General features: G+C 44.6%; 5 protein-coding genes across 13 annotated transcripts; 1 reads left to right on the plus strand and 4 right to left on the minus strand.

The window, feature by feature from the left end:
- Positions 1 to 2,525: 2,525 nt before the first annotated feature.
- On the minus strand, positions 2,526 to 6,080 carry LOC9266375 (uncharacterized). Its single transcript, XM_015785579.3, has 3 exons — positions 5,019 to 6,080; positions 3,962 to 4,227; positions 2,526 to 3,389 (listed from the first exon to the last, which is right to left on the minus strand). The coding sequence occupies exons 1-3, from the start codon at positions 5,939 to 5,941 to the stop codon at positions 2,659 to 2,661; spliced, it is 1,920 nt and encodes a 639-aa protein (XP_015641065.1). The 5' UTR covers positions 5,942 to 6,080; the 3' UTR covers positions 2,526 to 2,658.
- Positions 6,081 to 7,324: 1,244 nt separating this feature from the next.
- LOC4341865 (zinc finger CCCH domain-containing protein 13-like) lies at positions 7,325 to 12,906 on the minus strand. Of its 4 annotated transcripts, none has more exons than XM_066311203.1 (11): positions 12,549 to 12,838; positions 11,081 to 11,700; positions 10,836 to 10,961; positions 10,701 to 10,734; positions 9,948 to 10,074; positions 9,794 to 9,850; positions 9,186 to 9,283; positions 8,983 to 9,054; positions 8,672 to 8,871; positions 8,314 to 8,510; positions 7,325 to 7,758 (listed from the first exon to the last, which is right to left on the minus strand). In XM_066311203.1, exons 2-11 carry the CDS (start codon positions 11,088 to 11,090, stop codon positions 7,720 to 7,722), a joined length of 960 nt encoding a protein of 319 aa, XP_066167300.1. In that variant the 5' UTR covers positions 11,091 to 11,700; positions 12,549 to 12,838; the 3' UTR covers positions 7,325 to 7,719. The 4 variants fall into 4 exon arrangements, with proteins under 4 accessions (XP_066167300.1, XP_066167299.1, XP_015644053.2 ...); XM_066311202.1 differs by having other exon boundaries at positions 11,075 to 11,700; XM_015788567.3 differs by lacking the exon at positions 11,081 to 11,700 and having other exon boundaries at positions 12,549 to 12,906.
- Positions 12,907 to 13,216: 310 nt separating this feature from the next.
- On the minus strand, positions 13,217 to 15,545 carry LOC4341866 (protein HEAT-STRESS-ASSOCIATED 32). Its single transcript, XM_015785844.2, has 5 exons — positions 15,349 to 15,545; positions 14,532 to 14,723; positions 14,209 to 14,419; positions 13,722 to 13,945; positions 13,217 to 13,564 (listed from the first exon to the last, which is right to left on the minus strand). The coding sequence occupies exons 1-5, from the start codon at positions 15,508 to 15,510 to the stop codon at positions 13,445 to 13,447; spliced, it is 909 nt and encodes a 302-aa protein (XP_015641330.1). The 5' UTR covers positions 15,511 to 15,545; the 3' UTR covers positions 13,217 to 13,444.
- Positions 15,546 to 17,322: 1,777 nt separating this feature from the next.
- On the plus strand, positions 17,323 to 20,136 carry LOC4341867 (uncharacterized). Its single transcript, XM_015786204.3, has 3 exons — positions 17,323 to 17,583; positions 17,735 to 18,424; positions 18,516 to 20,136. The coding sequence occupies exons 1-3, from the start codon at positions 17,523 to 17,525 to the stop codon at positions 19,160 to 19,162; spliced, it is 1,398 nt and encodes a 465-aa protein (XP_015641690.1). The 5' UTR covers positions 17,323 to 17,522; the 3' UTR covers positions 19,163 to 20,136.
- On the minus strand, positions 19,488 to 21,552 carry LOC4341868 (putative anthocyanidin reductase). 6 transcript variants are annotated; one of them, XM_015786208.3, is made up of 6 exons: positions 21,184 to 21,552; positions 20,903 to 21,085; positions 20,554 to 20,780; positions 20,293 to 20,452; positions 19,966 to 20,179; positions 19,488 to 19,826 (listed from the first exon to the last, which is right to left on the minus strand). In XM_015786208.3, exons 1-6 carry the CDS (start codon positions 21,335 to 21,337, stop codon positions 19,661 to 19,663), a joined length of 1,104 nt encoding a protein of 367 aa, XP_015641694.1. In that variant the 5' UTR covers positions 21,338 to 21,552; the 3' UTR covers positions 19,488 to 19,660. The 6 variants fall into 6 exon arrangements, with proteins under 6 accessions (XP_015641694.1, XP_015641693.1, XP_066167301.1 ...); XM_015786207.3 differs by having other exon boundaries at positions 19,488 to 19,832; XM_066311204.1 differs by having other exon boundaries at positions 19,488 to 19,865.
- Between the last annotated feature and the right edge of the window lie 262 nt (positions 21,553 to 21,814).

Raw genomic sequence — 21,814 nt, forward strand, 5'->3', positions numbered from 1 at the left:
TTTGTTTTACCTCAAAAAAGAAAAGTATGTCGTTGTCCAGAGTTAAAACTTCAATTTGTAATTATCAGAACTATACTGAAGATACGGGACTCTGCAGTCCTGAACAAATAAATGCCGTCTCGTCATTTGGATATATCATATATGCATAGTTACGGCAATTGCGTGATGAAGTCTGGAGCTGATACTTCTGTTTGTAATAAACCAGAGATTTAAACCAAACACAAGAATTTTGATGAGTCCAATCAGTGTGAAGTTCTATCTCTGGGTTCGCTTGTCTTCCAGATCACACAGCTTCTAGCTATTCTGAATTTAGATTGATATTGAAAACACAGAATTCTTCATATTTTTAGATAAACCGGAGTACTATTTCTTTTATGGGAACAGAGAGTTTTTTTTCTATGTTTTCCTCCAGCATTGGTCTTCCAGAATGTTTGGGTTAATGAGAAGCCTACCAAAGCAAAGCGTTTGTCGATCATTTATTTTATAGATTCTGGAGAGTCCCGTTTATCTGTTTGAATCTTTTCTTCCGGACATCACAGATCTTCAAAAGTTCAGAATAGATTTGGCTTCGAATTTTAGGATTTCACTACAGCTTGCAAGCTGCAAGCAACAGGGGCATCAATCTGGCAAGCAACAACAGGGCATCAACACGCATAGCGGTTCAATAGATTACGTAACTCGACACAGGCAGCACACAGTAAAACATATACTAGCATAAAAACCTGAGATAATATAGCATCAGCACTGGCAATCTGGCACAAGTCAAACAGCCTCAAAATCATAGTACATCTCAAGAGATAAGAGATAACAACGCATTACAGGAGCAACAGCTGCCAAGTGCCAAGTCGGCGGCTAGGAAGAGAGGACAAAGCATTACTGGAGCAACAGTTGCCAAGTCGGCGCAGCAGCAACTTTTTCAGCCGTAGCCAAGCCACCATCAGCAATATACAAGCTAAAGAAGAACAGTGAGCACATCAGCCATAGCCAAGCAATCTGCAATCAGAAGGGTTTGATCTGCAATCAAAGAGAAAACTATGTGCCAAACCGGTAGCAATACAAATGTGTACAGTACACAGTCAGAACAAGAGCATAATTTAGACAAATTTGTTTGTCAGATCAAATTTTTAAGCAAAACATAAGAAACAGCACAAAAGGGTATAGCAGAAGCAAAATTTGGACACAATGATTAGGGATCACTTATTCATTATAGTTCTTCCATGCTGCTCTACCACAGCAAAACGTTTCAGACACCATCAAACCAGACTTAAGGATACACATTACAGGTAAATAGTACACAATGAAACGGGACACGACCAAGGACCAGACCAGACAACCATAGCGTTAGAATGTAGAGATTTGGAGTTTGAAATGTTCGTGTAATAAGATTGGACTCAGGATGAATTTCTCGTACGTAAAGCAGATTTTAGTTTGAATTTTCATGTAACCAGATTGAACTTTGGACCGATTTTCGTACGTGATTAAGCAGGTAAGCATATGTCAAACGAACTTATTACTCTTCTACTAATTAGGCAGGTAGCATATATCCAACTTTGGATAATTGGATTGATGTTTTCTTATCTCTGTTTTCATTTGGCGATTGTAAATACAGTCTGCAATCCTGACGATCTCAAATTACATACGTGGAAAGAGAGCCATCGTTACGGCACATGAAGTCTGAAGCTTCAACCAGTATGAAGTCTTATCTCTGTTTTAATACTTCTGTTCGTAATAATAATTTGAATTCAGGATTAGGCTGAACAATTTTAGCGAGTCCAACCAGTATGAAGCTCTATCTCTGGTTTTGCTTGCTTGTTGCCTCAAACAGATAATATAACTCGAGTAGTAATTATGAATTTCTGAGAACAAGGTGATCCTTTTTTTCAGATAAACCGCAGAGTTCACCTAAAAAAGGAGAAGTATGTCGTTGTCCAGAGGTAATAATTCAGCCTGTAATTATCATAACTGTACTGAAGATATGGGACTCTGCAGTCCTGAACAATAAATTCAAATGGGTTCTCATTTGAATATATGCGTTGCTACGACACAGGCATGGTGAAGTCTGGAGCTGATACATCTGTTCGCAATAGATCAGAATTCTGAAAATCTGAACTACGCTGAAGAGTTTCGCTTATCTCCAAGAGATAATAATACAGCTCCTGATATTCGCATGAGCATACACCTGTACGTGCAATGTCTGAACATGGGTGCCACAAAAAAAAAGTACAGATTGACTTGGGATGTTCAGCTTTGACAACTGATATGTATTTGAATGTGCGCGTGGAAATTAATAAGTACGGTATGAAAATATCTTTTGGTGAAAAATCTAATGATGTTAATTTCACATGACTAAACTCACAAGGATACAAGTTTTGTACATGAGAAAACATATTTTTACTGAGCAGCAATCCTGTCCCAGTGACTGAAGCCACATTTTAGGACTGGAAGCTTGGAAAGAATATCAACTCCAAATCTGAACTAAAAACGCCAACAAAATCAGCTCGATCAAAACCCCTCTTACAAGAAGATACTGGAAGAAACATCATTTGCTACTGGTGACAATACATAGTTGCATCGTACAATCATTTGATAAGCCAATTCTGTTCATTTAAGTACAGTCCTACACAGATGAGGAAAGGGTTCATATGATGCTTCTGCCGTTCACTTTGGTGCTAATGAGCGAGCACTGATGGAAGAGTGGTATGTACTGCTCCTCTGTTTGCGATATGAAGAGTAGACATCATCATACTGGCCGATCTCATTTGGATCGGCAGACGCTCCAAGGCCCAATCGGCCAGTTGACCCCGGTTTACTATCAACCGAACCATCTGCACGCATCCCTGTCTCAAGGTTTACAAGCAAGTTGGGTGGGGGAGGAATACATGCACCACCCTTGCGAGCAGGAATGTCCCTCTCATAGTTATCGTAATCATCGGGCTCGCTTTGCTTCATTGGCCCTTCTGATGGGTTTACCTCTCCAATCTCCTTAAAGAACTTCGATACACGCTCAAGGATCTCGGACTCCGGAATAGTGGATGGTGGAATGATTGTGGGGATGTCAAGTGGACTCAGGGGAGAGTATGGCACTCCACTCCCGATCTGCATCTTTCGCACCATTCCTGGAATCAGACCAGGGGGGAATAGTGGATAAGGAGGTGGATTTGGATCATTTGTGATAGCTGGTGTAGCAGCAGTTTGAGGCAGCACAGTGGGGGTTTGCACTGGCAAAGATCCTGGAAAAGCAGTTTGACCTACAGGAGGGTAAACACCAGCTGGAAGTTGATTTAATGGAAATTGTGCAGAAGGCACAGGTTGGGGTGGAACAGAAAGAGGATGGGTTGCCATTTCCTCTTGTGGATCTGAGGACCATTTTGAGGGCTGATGCACTGATCCTGAAATAACATCCAACCGCGTATTTAGGTTTACCTCCAAAAAGCAAAAGGTCCATTGTATACATATAAAAGTTAGTAGTATTGCAAAGAAATGATGCCACAACAAATCTATTTCTACAATAATTAAATTAAGAAAATAAAAGGACTCAATCTGTACAATGGTTTAATTAGGAAATAACAAACAGACAAGAAGCTAATAGTTGATTTTTCTAGTTATATGAACATATTAATAAGAGTGAACTTCAAAGGTATTTAAGTAGAGATAACTGTTGCATGGTGAAATTTAGCGAACTGCCGACATACTTCAAACATACCAACTTACAAAGTTATTTTTTAGGCATTAACATATAAACATAACAATCATGAGAGTAATCTGATCAGTATTCGAGAAAAAAAAAGTTATCCAATCAAAAGAAGTAAGGACAATAGCACAAAACTACAAACAAAATCCTTATGCCAAAACTAACACCTTAAAACTTTATGAACTCACATGAGAAAAATGTGCTGGTCAATGTAGACAACATGTACAGACATAAAATAATAGGAAAGATGGAAAAAGAGAGAGGACACACCTGAAAATGTTGAGGGATCCGGTGAGACATGCCGTGGTGGCAAAGGATATGCTACCCCACCTTTCATGTCTCTTTCAAGGTTAGCAATGGTTTCCTGGTCATAAACTTCCTTTGAACCCCAGAACTGCAGGATTTTCTCGAGGCGAATCTGGTTATCATCTTTGCTCTGTGGATTGTTATATATCCTTGCAAGCATTGATCCCAGCACAAATTTAAAAGCCAAAGCCTCATTGTCAAGGTCCCGAGAATTAGTTCGTCTTTGTAAGCTGCAGCAGATCGAACATGGTCAGCAAAGGACCAGGAATATGTAAAAACAAACGATTAAAGGTCATGTAGTCGTGACATATTAATTTAATTAATAAAGATTTCATGCCACAATCAGCTTCTCCAGATCAAATGCACAAAAGGTATCAATAAAACAGTACAATGAGTGATACAAACCAAAGCGATCTACTGATCCATATGACCTATCATCAAACATTGACAACATATAGCAGAAATATCATCATCAAGCATTCATGCTATTATTGATAAAACATGCATTGCATTTGAATTTTATCCTCAGATGCTAGCTTCAACATTGTTGTCTGCAATGAGCTGATTTTGCTATTGCTAACATCTTGATGAATCAAATTATTCTAATGTTAATTTACATTATGTAGAAGCTAAGATCTGATTATGGACCCTCCTGACAAATGGATATAAGCACAAGCTAAAACAGAATTGACTTTCAGGAAAAGAACATATGACATAACAGATCTACTAGGAATAAACCTCAGTTCATCGCAAAGTTTTTGAAGGACCAACAAACACCTAAAGACATTCATCTCCATGTTGGACAAAGGATTAAACAAGTAGTCCTAAGTCCTAACTAGTACCATGAAAGGAGTTGCTAAATATTAGGCAAATAGATATCTTTGCAGCAGGAATGTTTTCTTGCTTTCTTCATCGTATCATGTGATTTATTCAGTCAATCAGATCAGACAGCGTGCCTTCATTTCACATCAGCAGAGGATAGCAATTCTATACCAAAAGCAGATGCCGATCGAAGCTATACCTTTCGAAAAGAATATCGTTAACCAGGAAGATAATGTGGAGCTGCCTCTCCGAATCCTCTAAAGCAAACACTCTATCCTTCAGAGCTTCAGCCAAAGCCGGCGCGAACGGCGACCTTTGCATGAACCATGTCTTGGCACCCTTGATCGACTCCTTGGTGCCATTGAGATTGGTAAGCACGTCGTGCAGCTCAGCTGCGACATCCACCGGAAGCGGCCCGGAGAGGCCCTTGAAGGATTGCTGCGGCGCGGCATCATACTCCCCATGGCCGTGAGCACCGAAATGCTGGTGCTGGTCGTAGAACGGTGGGTAACCCGGCTGGTGCATCGGCGGCCCACGCATCATCGGACCCAGCGGCGGCGGCATCATGTGCATCGACCCGGGAGGGTACGGCGCCACCGGCGGCCGCGGCGAGACCCAGAGCTTGTACCTGTAGTAGGCGTGGCCCTCGCCGCCGAAGATGAAGGCGTAGTCCGGGTTGTCGTGCTGCTTGTCGCGGATCACGACCTCGAACTCGGGCCCGTTCTTCGCGATGTACTCGACGACCTTGTCGATGCGCTTCTGGAGCTCCGGGTCGGAGGGGGGCGGGGCCGCGGCGGGGGGTGGCGCGGAGTCGAACGGCGGCGGGTGCATGTAGGCGGGGTGGGGCGGCGGCGGGGAGGGCGACGGCATGGCGTGCGCGGCGAAGTGGGGAGGCTGCTGGTGCGGCGGGAGGTGCGAGTAGAGCTGCTGGGCCTGCGGGGGCGGCATGCCGCGCGCGTAGGGCGCGTACTGAGGGAGCGGCGCGGCGTAGGGCGGCGGGTGGTGCGGGTACTGCGGCGGCGGCGGCGGCGCCTGAGGGTGGAAGCCGTACTGCGGTTGCTGCTGCTGCGCCTGCGCGTACGCCATGGCCGCGGCCGCGTAGTCCTGGGCTTGCCGGTCCATGAGACAGCCGGGTTGGGAGGGGAGGGGAGGGGAGGGAGGTAGGGCTCGGAGCGCCGGTGATGGCGGCGGCGGCGGCGGTGGAGGGGAGAGGATTCCCGAGACTCCGAGAGAGAGCGAGAGCTTGTACCCTCTTCTTTGTGTGAAATTACAGAAACATCCCTCGTAAATAGCTGATTTTCGAAAAGAGGCCCTGTTCTTTTCTTGAACAAAAGTTGGATGAAAATTTGAATATTTGCGCTTTTTAAACTACTAAACGGTGTGTTTCGTGCGAAAATTTTCTATATAAAAGTTGCTCTAAAATATCAAATAAATATATTTTTCAAGTTTGTAATAATTAAAACTCAATTAATCATACGTAATACCATCTCATTTTACGTAAAAACACTTAATCTTTATATTCATCTTTCAAACACCACATTGACTTGATAGCAACTGTTGGTTTGTAGCCGAACTCAACCAAATCAGAATTTAGAAATATCTTAATATTAGCCATATGTCTGGTCAATAACAAAAAAAAAAATGGCATTACCAAATTACAACCGATGCGAAGAACAACATTATTAAGGGGTTGAAGAAATAGAATTCCTACAAAAAGCCTCTAAAATACTGTATGCACAAAGGCTCACGCGGGATTGAAACATTCTAATTTAAGCGCCTATCGTTTCCTCTATACAACATCTGCTGTCATATGGTGCATTTAGCCAAACTAGGGATGAAAACGGTCAGAAACGATCGGAAAACAGCCTCAACCATTTCCGTAATCATATTCTTCTCAGAAACAAAATCGAAAACGGTAAAATCGGAAATGAAAATGGTATCGGAAATATTGGAAAACCGGAAACAGAATAATACGGACGAAAACATGTCGGTACAGATCGGAAACCGGTAACAAATACGGAAACATTAAACTATAAAAACATATATTTAACTTTACATAAATTAGGGTTGTACTATATAACTATATTTTAGCCATGCACTCAAGTTAGGGATTTGATTGAAGAGTCAATCAATCTTTAACCTGTGGGTCAAGTAGATACATGCCCTATAAATATCGACATATTTAGAAATACGGTAATTACCATATTATAAGAAACGGTAATTTTCGCAAGAATACGGTAAATACGAAAATGATCGGTACAACAGCAAAACCATTTCCGTTTCTGTTTCCATATTTTTTACCATTTCCATATTTTTTTGGTCGATTACCATTTCCATATAGTTCGGCCGGTTAAAAGTCAAAAACGAACGCCAGTCGGCCGGGAATTACCGTTACCATTTTCACCTCTAAGCCAAACGATGGTGGCCTTAGCATCCACAGTTCAACTTCCATCTCAAAGAAAAAAGAAAAAGGATTGAAGCTTCATGCCGAGTGAAACCATGGGATGCTGTAGTAACACAGACGCTAAAGATCGCAGCATTACAAATTTACAACACAATGATGAATCCATGAATACCAAACCTAACTCGAATAGGCTGCCAGATACATTATCCATACAGGCTACTTGGAATCCATGGTAATAACGACGCACAGTTTGCCCAAATGTGAGAATAACCTGTTTGAGAACAATGCAACTCGTCTTCGCCACAGAAGTTATCGAGATGCTTAATTCCTAATGCCCGGTGTATTAAATGATACATTAAGATAAATAACAGGCTGGCAGCCTTAGTTTCAGGTTAGTCTGTGAAAACGCAACTGGCATGGCAATGAACGCATGTTCCATACTTCACCCTACTCCTTACTGCTGAAATCTTTGTCAATCTCCATCTGCATGAATTTACTAGTCCACAAGAACATCATCATCATCACCGCCCTCATACTGTAAGCAAAATAGGGCACAAATTGTCAGGATGATGCTCTGAGAAAAATACCAAGGCAATGTTTGGAAACGGAAGCATAATACTAGTGGGAGGGAATTATGTGGAGGACGTATATTAGAAAAAAAATTAAAACATGGAAAGAGATCAAGAAATAAAAGAAAATCATGCAATTACCAAATGCTGTCAGAGTTGTTTTAGATATCAAATTTGGATCATAAAGAACACATATGATACATATAAATCATGCAATTACCATATGGTGTCACGAAGTTATTCTAGTTATCAAACTTGGATCACAGAACACAAATGATTCATTTAGAACCAATCAGCAAAACCTTGAAACTGATGGATTATAGTATTCTGGTTATTAGCTGCTAATGAACAAACATTAGATTATCGGATTTGATTCTAGCCAAACGAGCTACCAGATTTGATAATAAACAAAAAGGAAATCAACTTTGAATCATAACATTAGCTAATTTTTACTGAGAAATAGCAACGAGCAACTAGCAACCACAGAGAATATAAAGAGAATAAGCAAGAAAGCATCTCACCCTATCTGTAAAAACATTTGCAGAAGAAACAACATTTCCTTTCTCATTGTTGTCACCATCCCCCAAATTCTTCTTCACAGATAATAGTTCTTTTGCCTCAGTTCCCTTGCTGCTCTGAAAAGGTTCTAGAGCATCTTCTGGTCTATATTTCTCTGACATAGGATCCCTGTTGTCATAACTCTCTCTCCTTTTCTTCCCTGAAGAAGCCACAGGTGAGAGTAACAGGATGTCAATCATTTGTTTATTTACCACAGAGGAAAATCATGGATGTGTCTAATATCTAGTTGGCAGCGTTAATACGGACAAACCATTCGACTATTAAATAGATATCTCCAAACATGTCATCTAGTTAGCTTACCATTCCTTCCTTCTTCGCTAGTTGAGAGGGCAACGGATCTTTTTCTAGTTGTTTCATGATTCTGCCGTTGATCACTTGGACTCATTTCATAAGCATTATATGGATCTTCCTTAGCAGCACTAGAACCCTGATCCTTGCTACACGGCTTCAAGGTATCTGAAGCAAGCAAATCAGCGAACCTCTCAAAACGAGCTTGCGACCTGCACCCCCTTTAATGTGTTAATAGATGTAAAGACTAAAAAAAGGGTTGTCTTCTCATATAGACAAAATAGAAGTATGCAGATCAGATAGGTGACAAACAGGAAACCTGCCTCTTTAAATCATCCTGAGCTTTCACATAGCGTGCATGTGCTTTGATGAGTTTCTTTGTTTTTGAGGCCATCCTAAGTGACAGAGCAGTATTATGAATAGTCAGACGACATGGGGATATTTTTAATCAGCTGAAGAATCCACAAACTGATGTTTTTGTCAAAAAGAGAGAAGATTATGCTCATGTGTTGTAGAAATAAAAAACCTTTCGCAAGCTTCTTTTTCATCGTTCAATTGTGATTCAAGATCAGCTATTCTGCTAGAAAGTTTGGATGCTTCATTGATCTTGCCATTCAGTATCACCTATAATACAAGGAAGAAGGATGCATCAATAGGGTACAATATCAACATACAGGCAAGAATGAACAATAAGAAGAATTTGAAACACCTCAAGAGTACAATAAGTGCAACAGGCGCAACTAAAAGAGATTCAAGAAGTGTATCATTTGTCACTTAAAAAGGTAAACTAGCCATCAATTTGTTCAATTGTAGCATCAGTTAACGTCAATATTGACACATCATATCTGGAGCCATCTGATTATATCTGAATGGATTGAACATCTTATGAACTTTACTCAACACAAAAGTTCCCACAGATAATCATTATAGTTAAGGCAGGAAAACAAAACAGAAAAATTGGAGCAGTCCAAAATTTATATAAACTAAACATAAATTGCAGCCAAGTGGTAGAATGCTCAACACAATCCATGTAGTGCAGGTATCAGCTTTTCAAATGTGCATGCATATAATAATAAAGCAGAAGTAACTAATGGTTGTGCTGGACATGTAACATATGTATGAAGAACATTATACCTCCAGTGAAGATTTCTCCTCATGTAATGCTTCCATATCCAGTTGAATGCGTTGCAGCTGCATAACATAAGCAAATATATAAAAGAGATTCAGTAGCATTGGGACGACTATAACTGTTTGCTAGCGAGATGGATTGCATAGATCATAATCAAACCTGTGCTTCATTATCATGTTTATCATCAGCTTTGTTGAATCTATCATCCTTTTTTCTATCTTCGTTATCAGAGGAGTTCAAACTTTCTGATGAATTAGTTTTTCCACCCTCAAGCTTCTTTCTATGCCTTCCCTCAATGAAAGATCCATGGAATACATAAATACAATTGCACCAAACGACCAAATTGCAAGACAAAAACATGCAGCGGTTACATGGCAACATAGTAGAACTATCTTTCGTGAAAACAACAAACCCAAAGGGTTCCCTCATTAAACAGAGCAAGATAAGATAGTATTATACTCTACAGTAGGTTGCTGTATAAACACTGCATTAAATGGTGCAACAAATAATAATTTTCTTGAAAATTTTGAAAAAAGAATCATTTGTATGAGAGGATTAATATACACATTTCTCAGCTTGCATATTTAACAAAATGGTCCTGTGAACATAATTACTTGCATGGAAGCCTAAGAGCAACATGTTTATATTTGTCTGATACTCTGATGTGTATGTAGTTGTGTAGTTTGTAATTTATAAGTATATCAACAAGCACAAGTGCCTTTAACATAAGCATGCCCCAGGCTACCTGCTAACCCTTGGGTGCATCACAAGCAAAGGGCATTAACAATTAGCAGGAACCAAGTCATTCGGTCACATGAAGGTAGATTATATGCCCAATAAAATAGATAAAAACAGGCATAACCACATGTAAGGACTCGATTACAAAGATGTATGTATACCCTAGCCCCATACCTCTTCCTGATGGGAGATCTTGAATGACTAGAGCCTGCAGGGAAGATTTCAACATACAAAAGTTCAGAGATTATATAGAAGTTTAAAAATAGAATAGACTAGTTACAACGAAGAATTTTATTGGTAGCATATTACCTCTATCTCGAGAGCGCGGTCTGTGATCACGGAACAAATGATCCCTGGCATCTCTTTCAGGGGAATTCCTCCTATGGGGTCTCAGATGCCTACCTCTAAAGTCATCAGGTCTATGGTCTCGTCTCCCTACAATTCAGTATGGTAGTTTTTACATACATATATGTACAAAGAAGCAATATGCCACAAAAGATAGAGGAGCTATACACATATGAGGCAGCACACAAACCCATTAAGCTTACCACAACCTTGAGCCATATGATTATTCAATTATCAGTAAGTAGCAGAGGCACCAACATAACCCCAGGGGGGCATAAAAGAGCAGATCCAATGAGACTAATGCATGAGGGAGACCAATATATGATCACATATCACGTGTATGATGCACCACTTAAAAAATAAATCCAGCACCTTGTAACGTGTCAGTCATGAGAAGTGAATAATGGATGGAATATCCAATTTTTGACATCATACTGAGATTATCACGAAGAAAGATCTTCCAAATTCCAATATTGTCGAACAAACCTAATTCCACTTGTCCAGATATTATTGGTATTGACTTCAAATTTTATATTTCTGTGATCATACTTGGAATGGCAGGCAAGAATAAAGCCCAAGAGGAGACCTTGCCGCTGTGTATTCAGCAAATTTGTTACAATTAGTTGCAAAAGCTGCTAGGTGCTTTAGCACATTAAGATAACATGCATCTGACTGAAACCACATGATATCCCTCAAGAAATCTCCTGTAGCAAGATAAGCATTCCAGCGACCATAAAATGTCTGATTACCAACTGAAAAGGTGTGCAATGAAAATAGGATGCGTCATCCTCTGCAAGTAGTCGGTTGGAGAAAATCTCTCTGGGAACAGCTAATTTGTACAGTAGCAAAAATATGATTAGCAAAGATGTCACATTGTTCATGAAACTTTGGCAGCCAAAGTACTATAAGAAAAGGATAATATATGGGCGATAAAACAGTACAACAAAATGATATCACACAAACTGATGGAATTATTACGCTCTAGTTTTGTATATAAATGACTCTAGTGCTGATATCACATGACCAGGTGCAGGCTGTAGAGTATATTTCTTCCAACAAGTAGCCAGAGATAGAAACCAGGTCATCAGTGTTTATCTTACAGGGCAGCTCTTGTCAGATGTTACCATGGTTGGTATTCTTCTAATCATTTTCTCTTACTACTAGCTCAGTTCCACAACATTTCCAAAAGTTTCTGCAGAAAGCACACAGCGCAGATGGAATTGATATCTCTTTCACTTCGCTGTACAACCAGCATCCCGCACTGTCTGTCATATTCCCCACATATGCAGCCCATCCTCTCAGGATTTATAAACGAAATCCAACATAAACAGATGAAACGATGTATACTCCTATTTTAAAAAGAATGCTCTTTCTTGGGGCCATGGTAGGACACCATGAATCTTCTCAAAATATGAATATCCCCCAAACTTTTCAAACTGATAGCAGATCACACTCAACCCAGTTTCACTCCGTCTGAATAATTTCCTAGAAAACAATCGGCACAATCTGTCCACAATAGAACATCGGCGGAGACAGTAATTCCATTGCAGAAGAACAGATTTAGAGCCACCTAGCTGCGGATCGAGAGCACACGGCAACCGCCGAGAAGCAGAAAAGCAGATGGGAAGGGGAGAGCGAGACGGGGAAGGGGAGGAGGGAGAGGGGGTGCGCGCATACCAGGTCCACCGCGAGGCGGGAACGGGGAACGAGGCGGCGGGCCACGGAGCTCGGCGTCGCCGTGGGCGAAGCTGCAGGAGGCGCGGTTGCACTCGCCTTGCCTCCACAGCGCGCACAGCTTCGTCTTGTACGCCGGGCCGCGGCGGGGAGGACCCATCATCTCCCTCATCTCTCTTTCACCAACCCAACCCTTCTCCCGCGGCGGCGGCGGCGGCGGCGAGGAGGAGGAGGAGACGAGACGTGGCGGCGGCCAGTGGGGAGACGAGAAGAGCAAAGCACGAGTGCCGCACGGCGAGTTCGGGAGACGGGACGACGACGACGACGACGACGAAATGGGCCTCATAGCAAAGTCCGGCCCATGTGGCCCGGCAAATCAGGCCCATGTTCTCTGCGCACCATTAGCGGCCCAACCAAACAAGCCCAAACCAATGATAATATTCCTTCCGTACCAAATTATAGGTGGTCTTTTTTTTTTTACACAATCTTCAATTGCATACTTGAACCATTAATTTATTCTATGCTATATTCCCGATGAATGCTTCAAAATATGAATCTAGTAAGATAACGTGTATAATATTTAGCACTGTTAATACGACGATTAGGGGCAATTGTTATTAGTCAAACATTTACCGAGTTATTTTTTTCTTGTAAAAGAACACCCTATAAACTGTGACAAGGAGTAATAAGTTTCCGGGCAGGAGTAGAGAATGAAGAGTACATACGATACATGAGCTGATACTGCTAGCAGACAGGAGTACATTTTTTTCATACTACACATCATCCAGATCCAGTTATTGCAGGAAGGCATCTCAACACCACGAACACAGCATTCCATGCGAGATAGGACTGGCACGATTCAGGAAGGTCGTATACATCAGGAGGATTCAGGGAGGTCGTCACATCAGGAAGAAGGGCGAGCCGATTCCGAATAAGGGAGAGTTGCAGACTCCACGCATGTTGAAGCCTCGGAGACGCTCCAGGTTCATCACGTCGGAGTGATCCACGAACAGATTCACCTACATTCACAACGCAACACGTTAGATACACCTGGAAATGCCTCATGAACGAGTCTAAGCTTCTTGCTTGCAAAATGGTCTGTCAGCATAGCATTGTAATAAGCATAGCATTGTGCACAGCTTCAGGGTCTCAGGGAAGAATTGAAGATTCGTTTACCCGTGGCCCGTATCTTCTGACGAACCACTCGGAGGTGTTGGGGTTGGAAGCCTCGAACATGGTCTTCTCGAGCCCGAGCCGGCCTACAATCTTGGCGACGATGTCTGCCCGTAGAGAGTCAGCGCGCTGGCAAATGTCGTCGGCATCGATCATGATCATGTCTGCCCCTGCTTCCAAGCACCTCTCGGCCCTCCTTATCAACAGGTCAACATCCTCGACTCTTTCTGCACCACATCAAAGTGAGGAAGGCATCATAGGAAAATGTAGACAGTACAATCACAGAGCCAACAGCATAGCCAAATAAACATACGGTGATAGTATTAAATTGCTTTGTAACTAAATTCCCCAAGGAAAAACTGATGTTGACAAATGTATGTTGAGCAACTTTTCCCTTAATGCTGTTTTCTTGCGTTTGTACTTACATTGCTTAGTACGCAGAGAAGTAGCTAAACAAGGGCATTAGAAAGCGATTGCTTATTATAGTTACCTGAATTCTGCTTCACTGGAACTATGTATGCCCCAAATGCCCTATCTCCAGATGGAGGAATATCAGAACTGTCAAACTTCACTGAAAACAGGGGCTTTGCTTGCAAACCACTAGTCTTGATGAGGCGGACTAATCTCAGGAGAGCTTCTTCCGGGAGCTTGAGAGATCCAGCATTCAGCTCGATGGTGTCAAATCCTAATGCCTTGCACTCCTGAAACGGAACATCTAATGTCATGCATGTGGTTTCAGAATTTTCAGAGACAAGTGTGTATCACAGTGTACCACTACCAATGTACCTCAAAACAAACAAAATGCCTGCATACCTCGACATATTGCTTGAAAAAAGAAGGTCCTTGACGCAGAAGATGCTCTGCCCAATCTCCTGTACTCACATATATGTCATGCTTGTGTGCTAAATCAGTAATCTCTCTAACCAGTTCTTTTCCCATCAAACTATGAGATCCACCAGTAAACTTCAAACCATCAACAAAAGGACCTAGAGAATCCAATATTTCCTGAAATAGAACAGGAAATGACAGCCTTGAGAACGAGCTGTTTTATTCCTTGAAATCCCTAACCAGGAGGTTCATTCTGTTTTCAAGTGATGTACTCCTATCTAGATTCTAGAATTTTCTTCATTTGAAAGGAAACAGTAATATAAAATCTTCCTAGTCACAGCTTCAATGCAGCAATAAAGTAGCCAGAAAGTTCATTTGCATTGCAAGTAAGCATCCTCAATTCTCAAATTCTCAAATGGCATTAAGCACTTCATATAATCACGGGACCATGCTATGTCGACATAAGAGGGAACAGCTTGGTTAAGAATCTAACTGATAAAACTAGCTGTAGCTGCTACGCATTCTGACATCCACAAATGTACCACTTGATCTACAAACTGACACTGATCGTTGATCGCACAGACTGAAGATTCCAATATGGTGGCCCTGTTTAGGAATTAACAAATAAACAATCAAGTCACGAAGAATTATGCAGCAGATAGGGCTTCATTTCAAACACGATTCGGTGGGAATCAGAACGCGATTAAAAGTTAAAACTACACCAAATTCCACAACCCAGCAGCGATTCGTAGAAGCATGAAACAAAAATGGGGATGGATTAGGCGGGGGGCTCTCCGAGAACCTGGAGCGCGTGGTGGGCGGGGCGGAAGGCGTAGAAGGGGCTCCTCATCTCCGTCACCCCGTACCGCCGCGGCTTCTCCGGCCGGTCGTCGTCCCCGTCGCCGAATCCGCACCCGCGCAGCGACAGCGCCACCGCATCCTCTCTCCACCGCCGCATCGCCATCTTCTCCGGCGAACTTAGCTCTCGCTCTCCCTCTCGTTGTCGCTGCCACCTGATCGAGCGATAAAAAGCCAAGGGGAAGAAGGAGATGGAAACTTGCCGCTGCTTCTGGAAGCGGATCGGCAATGATGACGTGTTGGGATCTGACGGGTGGGACCCTTGTCTGCACCCTATCCAGTGTTATGATGTTTGGGCTGGGCCGTTTAATCACGGGTGATGTACAGTTTGGGCCTAAATGGGCTACATTTTATGGGCCTTTGTTCGTGAAAAGCCCAATCAGATTTCGAGGCCTATTAGTGAGTTCGTTTGACAGTGCTCCGGCCGTTTTTTTTTTCTTGAAAAGTCCCAACTGTTTTTTTTTTAACAACCGTGCAAAGTTCCATTGATAGAGAAAAAAAATTACAAGATTACAACCCTAAAAGGTCATAATCAAAAAAAAGGAAAAAAAATATACCACCACCAAATCTCAACTATTGATGAATTGGGTTTTGACAGTTTTCTAACTTGTTCATGTATTGGCTGGCTATAATTTGACACCACCTTCGAATGATGGTAAAATAGTCCTTGTTTGATACGCCTTTTTTTCCAGAGATTTTTTTTGTCAAATTTAATGCTTCGGTGATCATCTGGTCAACATGCATGCCTTAAGGATTCATTTGACAAATGGAACATTATTCAAAGGACATTATTGTATCTTAGCTATTTATTATTCACACCTCATTTAATCCTAGACATTCATTCATTTTCCTTTTCCAATCACACATCTTATAACCCATTTGTCGCACATAGCCTAAATTTAAGAGTAAAGTGTATTGTTTCGGTCCCTAAAGTTGTTTGCTTGTGTCATTCAAGTACTTGAACTCTCAAAACATATTTTCATGTCTCCAAACTTATCAAAGTGCCTAAATCGCCACAACTCCTCTGGGATCCTACGTGACGCTCACGTGGCATGCCGGTATTGACTCATTTTCTTTCTCTTTTTCTTTTCTTGTCTTCCTTCCCATTCATGTGGGGAAAAAACGACAGAAGGGAAACGAAGAAGGGAAGGAAAAAGAAGAAGAAGAAAAAAAAGACTAGAATATCTATCTGACATGTCACTTTAGTGTTCATGTGGCATGCCAGATAATCACCACGTAGAATCCAATAGGCTCGTGTCAATTTAGGACCAAAATGATAAACTTTGATAAATTGGAGACTTGAAAATGTATTTTGAAAGTTCGGGAATTTAGAGGACACAAGTGGACTAGAGACCGGCAAGCACTTCACTCTAAAATTAATTTGTTTCACACTGTTTAGCTCATTGAGTTTTGGTAGATTTTCAAGGTTTCTTTTGCATTTATTACTATATGTTTAAGCAGGACATGTAATTTCTTTTGACTATGAATCCTGGAGCCAAAATGGCCAATCTGATCAGCTCATGCCGTGCCAACTGAGCACCCACGTTGCATCACCGCTTACTGAACGGTATCCTAGGACTTGCTAACGGCCATGCGTGGTTGGATCATGCCATTATGCGGTGACAAATGAACAAAACCCTGCCGCATTTCAGTGCCGGTTGTCGATCAATCAGGCCATAGCTTAGCCCATTGGCACGAACTGAACTGTTACCGATCAGCTCAAACTTTTTTTAATCCCCATAGCCCAGTATTATTACTGTATTTTGTTCAAAGATTAGACCAGAGTGTGCATTGTACGCAGTGCCAAAGATTCTCCTAAGCCGCAGACCCATTTACGATCCGTTCGTCCGTTTCTGGTCCCCTTGGAAGTAGCAAAACGTCTCAAGACTGAAGAGTGAGCCCATGTCACTGGCATAGTCCATGCATAAGACCAAAGAGCAATTTCAGAGGCCAGCCAGTCCCAATTGTTTTTACCTACCAGTTTACTCCAAGATAATGCCGGCCTCTAGCTAGCTGCATGTGCCAATGAGACCCGTTCAGTTTGAACTTTGCATCCATGGAGACAGTAATACTCTCTGGCCAGCTGAAGGTAGAAGAAGAAGAAGGCAATGATGAGGAATGAATGACATTAGCAGTTACAGACTTACAGTTAGCAGTGCACAGTCATTGCAGTATTCAGGTTCTTCCCCCTGTTCATCTTGTAGATAATTTCTTTCTTGAATATACAGTGATTAGTACTATCTGCTTTAGTTTTGGATCCTTTTTCTCTAGATGGAATCATGGAATGTGTGTTGCGTGTCTTGTTAAAAATGGAGTGGTTTGATTGGCAGCAATCGGATTGTCCGGCGAGGAAGGGGAGTCGCCGGAGAAGGGGGAGATGCCGACGGTGTGGGCGGCGCTCAAGAAGTCGCTCAACTGCAAATCGGGGGATTCTTGCGGCGTGATCGAGCGGGAGGAATCTCAGGGCGGCGTCACAGCCGGCAAGAAGTCGTCGTCGACGTCGGCGGCGGCGCTGCGCAGGTCGGGGTGCTCGCGGTCCATCGCCAACCTGAGGGACGTGTTCCACAGCCAGTACGGTGGCAGCCGGAGGCAGGAGGACGCCGTCGCCGCCGCCGCCGCCGGCGAAGGCGATGGGGGATGCGGTAGCCCGAGGTCGATAGGGAGCAACGACGTGCTGAACCCGGTGACCCACGACGTGCTGCTCGCCGCCAGGTCGGACGCGAAGTGCGAGCTCCGGATCAGCACCCCCGGCCGCGGCGCGTGGGCCGGCGCCGGCGGCGGGGTGCCGTTCCCGCACAGCCCGCTCCTGCTGCGGTGCAGCACCACCCCTGTCTCGACGAGGAAGTCCCCGTCCGCCATGTCGCCGCTCCGCCGCGCCGATGACGACGACGACAACGCCGAGGCGCCGTCGCCCGCTCCCGCCAGGGCCTCCTGCGAGGTCGGCATCCGGTGCCACCGCTGCGGCGACCGCTTCGCCAACCACGACGCCCTGGAGTCGCACCACCACTCCAGACACGCCGGTAAGCGGAGCACCAAACACCATGGACGAACTCTCAAGGCAAGCTTTGCTCTGCCTCTCTGTTTCATCATCCATGGCGCGCGTTCTTGCAGTGACCGAGCTGGTGGAAGGCGACTCGTCGAGGAAGGTGGTGGAGATCATCTGCAAGGCCGGGTGGGCGAAGACGGAGAACGCGCTGGGCCGCATCGAGCGGGTGGTGAAGGTGCACAACGCGGAGAGGTCGGTGGCGCGGTTCGAGGAGTTCAGGGAGGCGGTGAAGGGGAAGGCGGCGAGGCTGTCCAAGAAGCACCCGCGCTGCCTCGCCGACGGCAACGAGCTCCTCCGGTTCCACGCCACGACGCTCGCCTGCTCCCTCGGCGCTGGCGACTCCTCCACCCTCTGCACGTCGGGCAGCTGCAGCGTCTGCCGCATCATCCGCCACGGCTTCTCGGCGACCAGAGAGATCAAGGACGGCGTCGGCGTGTTCACCACCTCCACCAGCAAGCGCGCGCTGGAATGCATCGCCGGAGACGGAGACGGCGACGAGGCGGCGAACGCGGGCGTGAGGAAGGCGCTGCTGGTGTGCAGGGTGGTCGCCGGGAGGATCCACCGGCCGCTGGAGAATCTCCAGGAAGTGGCGGCGCAGCCGGGGTTCGACTCCGTCGCCGGCAAGGTGGGCGCCTACGCCAGCATCGAGGAGCTCTACCTGCTCAACCCGAGAGCTCTCCTCCCTTGCTTCGTCGTCATCTGTAAACCTTGATGATTCCTTCTGCAAAACTGCTTTTAAGAATTGAGGAATCGAATCATTGTTTAGAGTGGTGATCTGATCCCAGGTATTGTTCTGTTCTGTTAGATGCTGGCGATTTGTTAGTATGTACATTTTGCTGTTGTTTCTTCTTCAGAAAAAAAAAGCACATGATTTTAGCAGTTTTTTTTTTTAGATTTGCAAATGCGTGTGTTTATCAGTGGATGTTTGCATGATGTTGTGGTGCTTAGGAATATGGCATCAATTCGAGATAGTGGTGAATGTTGAGCTGCATGGATAATACTGAAAATGTGTGTGTGTGTGTGTGTGTGTGTGTGTGTGGTTCTGAAACTGATTTCATACCGCCTTGATCTCTTGTCAATACAATACATTACTGAATTACAAGTACTAACTACTAGTAGTACAAGAAAGAAAGCCTTTCAGGCCCAACCAGACAGCAACTTGGCTCAGTCACTGTCTCACTGAGCGTCACTACTCACTACTCTACTACCACTAACAGTTGGAACTGTCGGGATCCTGCAGGAATCCATGATCAACGCACTGTACGACGCTGTTCTTGATGATTTCCTCAACATCATACTCGAACCTGAACCCCAAATCCCTCAGCCGCTTGGACGATACCACCGACGGGTTTGAGCCATGGAAATCTTTGCTTAACCTGCAGCTTCATGCCAAAACACACCAGATCAACGTAGTCCTAATCAAACACCAGAAAAGCACAAGATCAACTTGACCCTAAAAAAATACTACTACTATGATCTGAAAGACATGGATGTGGCTGGTTGACAGCTGCTTGCCTTTTTGCAGGTTTGAAAGGAGGGTAGTGCAAGGACAGAATCTGAGCAATCTGGGCCATCGGATAGCTCCCTCCGGCGCACAGATACCGTCCATCCGCTTGCTCCGTCTCCATCAAGAACACGTGAGCGTCGCACACGTCCTGGATGTGTGCCAATGGCACACACCCGAACCTGGAGTGCACAGATGCCAGCAGAGAATACAGCTTCGGATCACCTGCATATGGAGATGAACACACAAATTGATTTTCAGAACAATGCTGTTGATCATTGCAAGATTAGTACAATCTGTACATGATTATGTACTTGTGTGATGGAGAATTTGTTTGCCTGTAATTGGTGAGAGGAGGAGCTGGATGCTGGTAGGCACATTCGGCGTCAAGAACGGGCCGGCCACCGTCGGCAGCACGAGCGACGCCAGATTGATGCCATTCTCCCTCGCGAACCCGAATGCCGCCTCCTCCGTCATCAGCTTCGACAGGATGTAAACCTGCAAAATGTTCATTGATCCATGGAACACTAAGTTTTTCAGAGGATTCATGGAGTGTAGCAGGTGTGTGTGTGTGTGTGCGCGCGCCTATGTATACGCACCCAGCCGATGGGCTTGGTGTTCCAGACGTCGGCGGCGGCGCGGAGGCAGGACTCGTCGACGACGGCCTTGCGCCGCCCGGTCGCCGCCGTCGTCGTCGCCGCCGTCATCGTGCTGATGGACGACGTGAAGACGACCCTGCGCACTGTCCCCGCGCGGACGCAGGATTGAAGCACGTTGATGGTTCCCCTCGTCGCCGGCTCCAGCACCCGCGTCCTCACGTGCTCCTCTTCAAGAATCCATCAAGAACACGAAAACTAATTAATTACGGTCTAATCCAAATGTGCATGCGGTTAGTAGCGATTGATGGAAGTAATCTTGATTTGGCGGAGATTAAACTTCGTAAATTACCGATGTTGTTGTCGTTGCCATTCTGGGGTGGGACGTGGATGTCCATGGAGGCGGCGACATGGAAGAACGCCACGCAGCCGGTCGCGGCGGCGTCGAAGCTCCCCTCGCCGGCCATGTCCGCCCGGAACACCCGCAGCTGGTCCTTCCCCTCCTCCACGGCGGAGAACACCCGCCACGCCTTGTCTGCCACCAAACCCCGGCCGCCGGCCGCCATGATCGTCAGTTTCACCACGCCACGAGCTTCATCGATGCTAGCGAGCGAGCTCGCGCGTACGGCGTACCTGGGTCGCGGGCGGTGGCGTGGACGCGGTAGCCGCGGCGGAGCAGGGCGCGGACGAGCCACGAGCCGACGTAGCCGGTCGACCCCGTCACGCACACCGGCCCACCGGCCGCCGCGCGCTCCTCCGGCGAGCCGCCGCCGCCGATGCTGCCCATCTGTACTACCAGCTAGATCTGGCTCGCGCGCTGCGCACGTGCTGTCAAAGGCTGTGTGCACTGTGCAGCACAGGTTGCCGACTTCCCGTTGTTTTCGTGACCTTGATGGGTTGCATCTTCGTCTCATGGGATCTGGACAGGTGTCAGGTTTCCCTCGCGGAGCAAAACGCAAGCAGAAAACTGTGGTTTGCTTACGATCACCTGGATTTGATATTTGCGTGCCATATCTGCTATGTTGATTCTCAGCCGTCAGCACGAGCTCTTGAGCTTTCATGTTATCAATGGCAAATCAGATTTGTTTTTTCCTTTTTCTGACTATAATCTTTTAGCACTATATATTTGTATTTTTTTTCCTACTATATCAATAGAAACATCGCTATCTTTTAGCACTATATATTTGTATTTTTTTCCTACTATATCAATAGAAACATCGCTGCGGGTTGTTTCAAAAAAAAAATTGCTAAGCTTGTTTCTTTT

Source organism: Oryza sativa, chromosome 6 (assembly GCF_034140825.1).
Source record: "Oryza sativa Japonica Group chromosome 6, ASM3414082v1".
Lineage (NCBI taxonomy): Eukaryota > Viridiplantae > Streptophyta > Magnoliopsida > Poales > Poaceae > Oryza > Oryza sativa.

What these genes read in the sequence shown, in the direction of transcription:
- LOC9266375 (XM_015785579.3), bottom strand. Translation starts at nt 5,941, where the DNA reads ATGGACCGGCAAGCCCAGGACTACGCGGCCGCGGCCATGGCGTACGCG. An exon ending in AACGATATTCTTTTCGAAAG is followed by an intron (nt 4,228 to 5,018) that starts GTATAGCTTCGA and finishes GATCTGCTGCAG; the next exon opens with CTTACAAAGACGAACTAATT. An exon ending in GGATCCCTCAACATTTTCAG is followed by an intron (nt 3,390 to 3,961) that starts GTGTGTCCTCTC and finishes ATGTTATTTCAG; the next exon opens with GATCAGTGCATCAGCCCTCA.
- LOC4341865 (XM_015788567.3), bottom strand. Translation starts at nt 12,891, where the DNA reads ATGAGGCCCATTTCGTCGTCGTCGTCGTCGTCGTCCCGTCTCCCGAAC. An exon ending in TAGCGAAGAAGGAAGGAATG is followed by an intron (nt 8,511 to 8,671) that starts GTAAGCTAACTA and finishes TGGCTTCTTCAG; the next exon opens with GGAAGAAAAGGAGAGAGAGT. An exon ending in CAAATGTTTTTACAGATAGG is followed by an intron (nt 7,759 to 8,313) that starts GTGAGATGCTTT and finishes TTTTGCTTACAG; the next exon opens with TATGAGGGCGGTGATGATGA.
- LOC4341866 (XM_015785844.2), bottom strand. Translation starts at nt 15,510, where the DNA reads ATGGCGATGCGGCGGTGGAGAGAGGATGCGGTGGCGCTGTCGCTGCGC. An exon ending in CCGCCCACCACGCGCTCCAG is followed by an intron (nt 14,724 to 15,348) that starts GTTCTCGGAGAG and finishes GTTCTATTTCAG; the next exon opens with GAAATATTGGATTCTCTAGG. An exon ending in TTTTCAAGCAATATGTCGAG is followed by an intron (nt 14,420 to 14,531) that starts GTATGCAGGCAT and finishes GTTCCGTTTCAG; the next exon opens with GAGTGCAAGGCATTAGGATT.
- LOC4341867 (XM_015786204.3), top strand. Translation starts at nt 17,523, where the DNA reads ATGAATGACATTAGCAGTTACAGACTTACAGTTAGCAGTGCACAGTCA. An exon ending in ACAGTCATTGCAGTATTCAG is followed by an intron (nt 17,584 to 17,734) that starts GTTCTTCCCCCT and finishes TTTGATTGGCAG; the next exon opens with CAATCGGATTGTCCGGCGAG. An exon ending in CCACCACTCCAGACACGCCG is followed by an intron (nt 18,425 to 18,515) that starts GTAAGCGGAGCA and finishes GCGTTCTTGCAG; the next exon opens with TGACCGAGCTGGTGGAAGGC.
- LOC4341868 (XM_015786205.3), bottom strand. Translation starts at nt 21,337, where the DNA reads ATGGGCAGCATCGGCGGCGGCGGCTCGCCGGAGGAGCGCGCGGCGGCC. An exon ending in CGCCACCGCCCGCGACCCAG is followed by an intron (nt 21,086 to 21,183) that starts GTACGCCGTACG and finishes GTTTGGTGGCAG; the next exon opens with ACAAGGCGTGGCGGGTGTTC. An exon ending in ACAAATTCTCCATCACACAA is followed by an intron (nt 20,180 to 20,268) that starts GTACATAATCAT and finishes CTCCATATGCAG; the next exon opens with GTGATCCGAAGCTGTATTCT.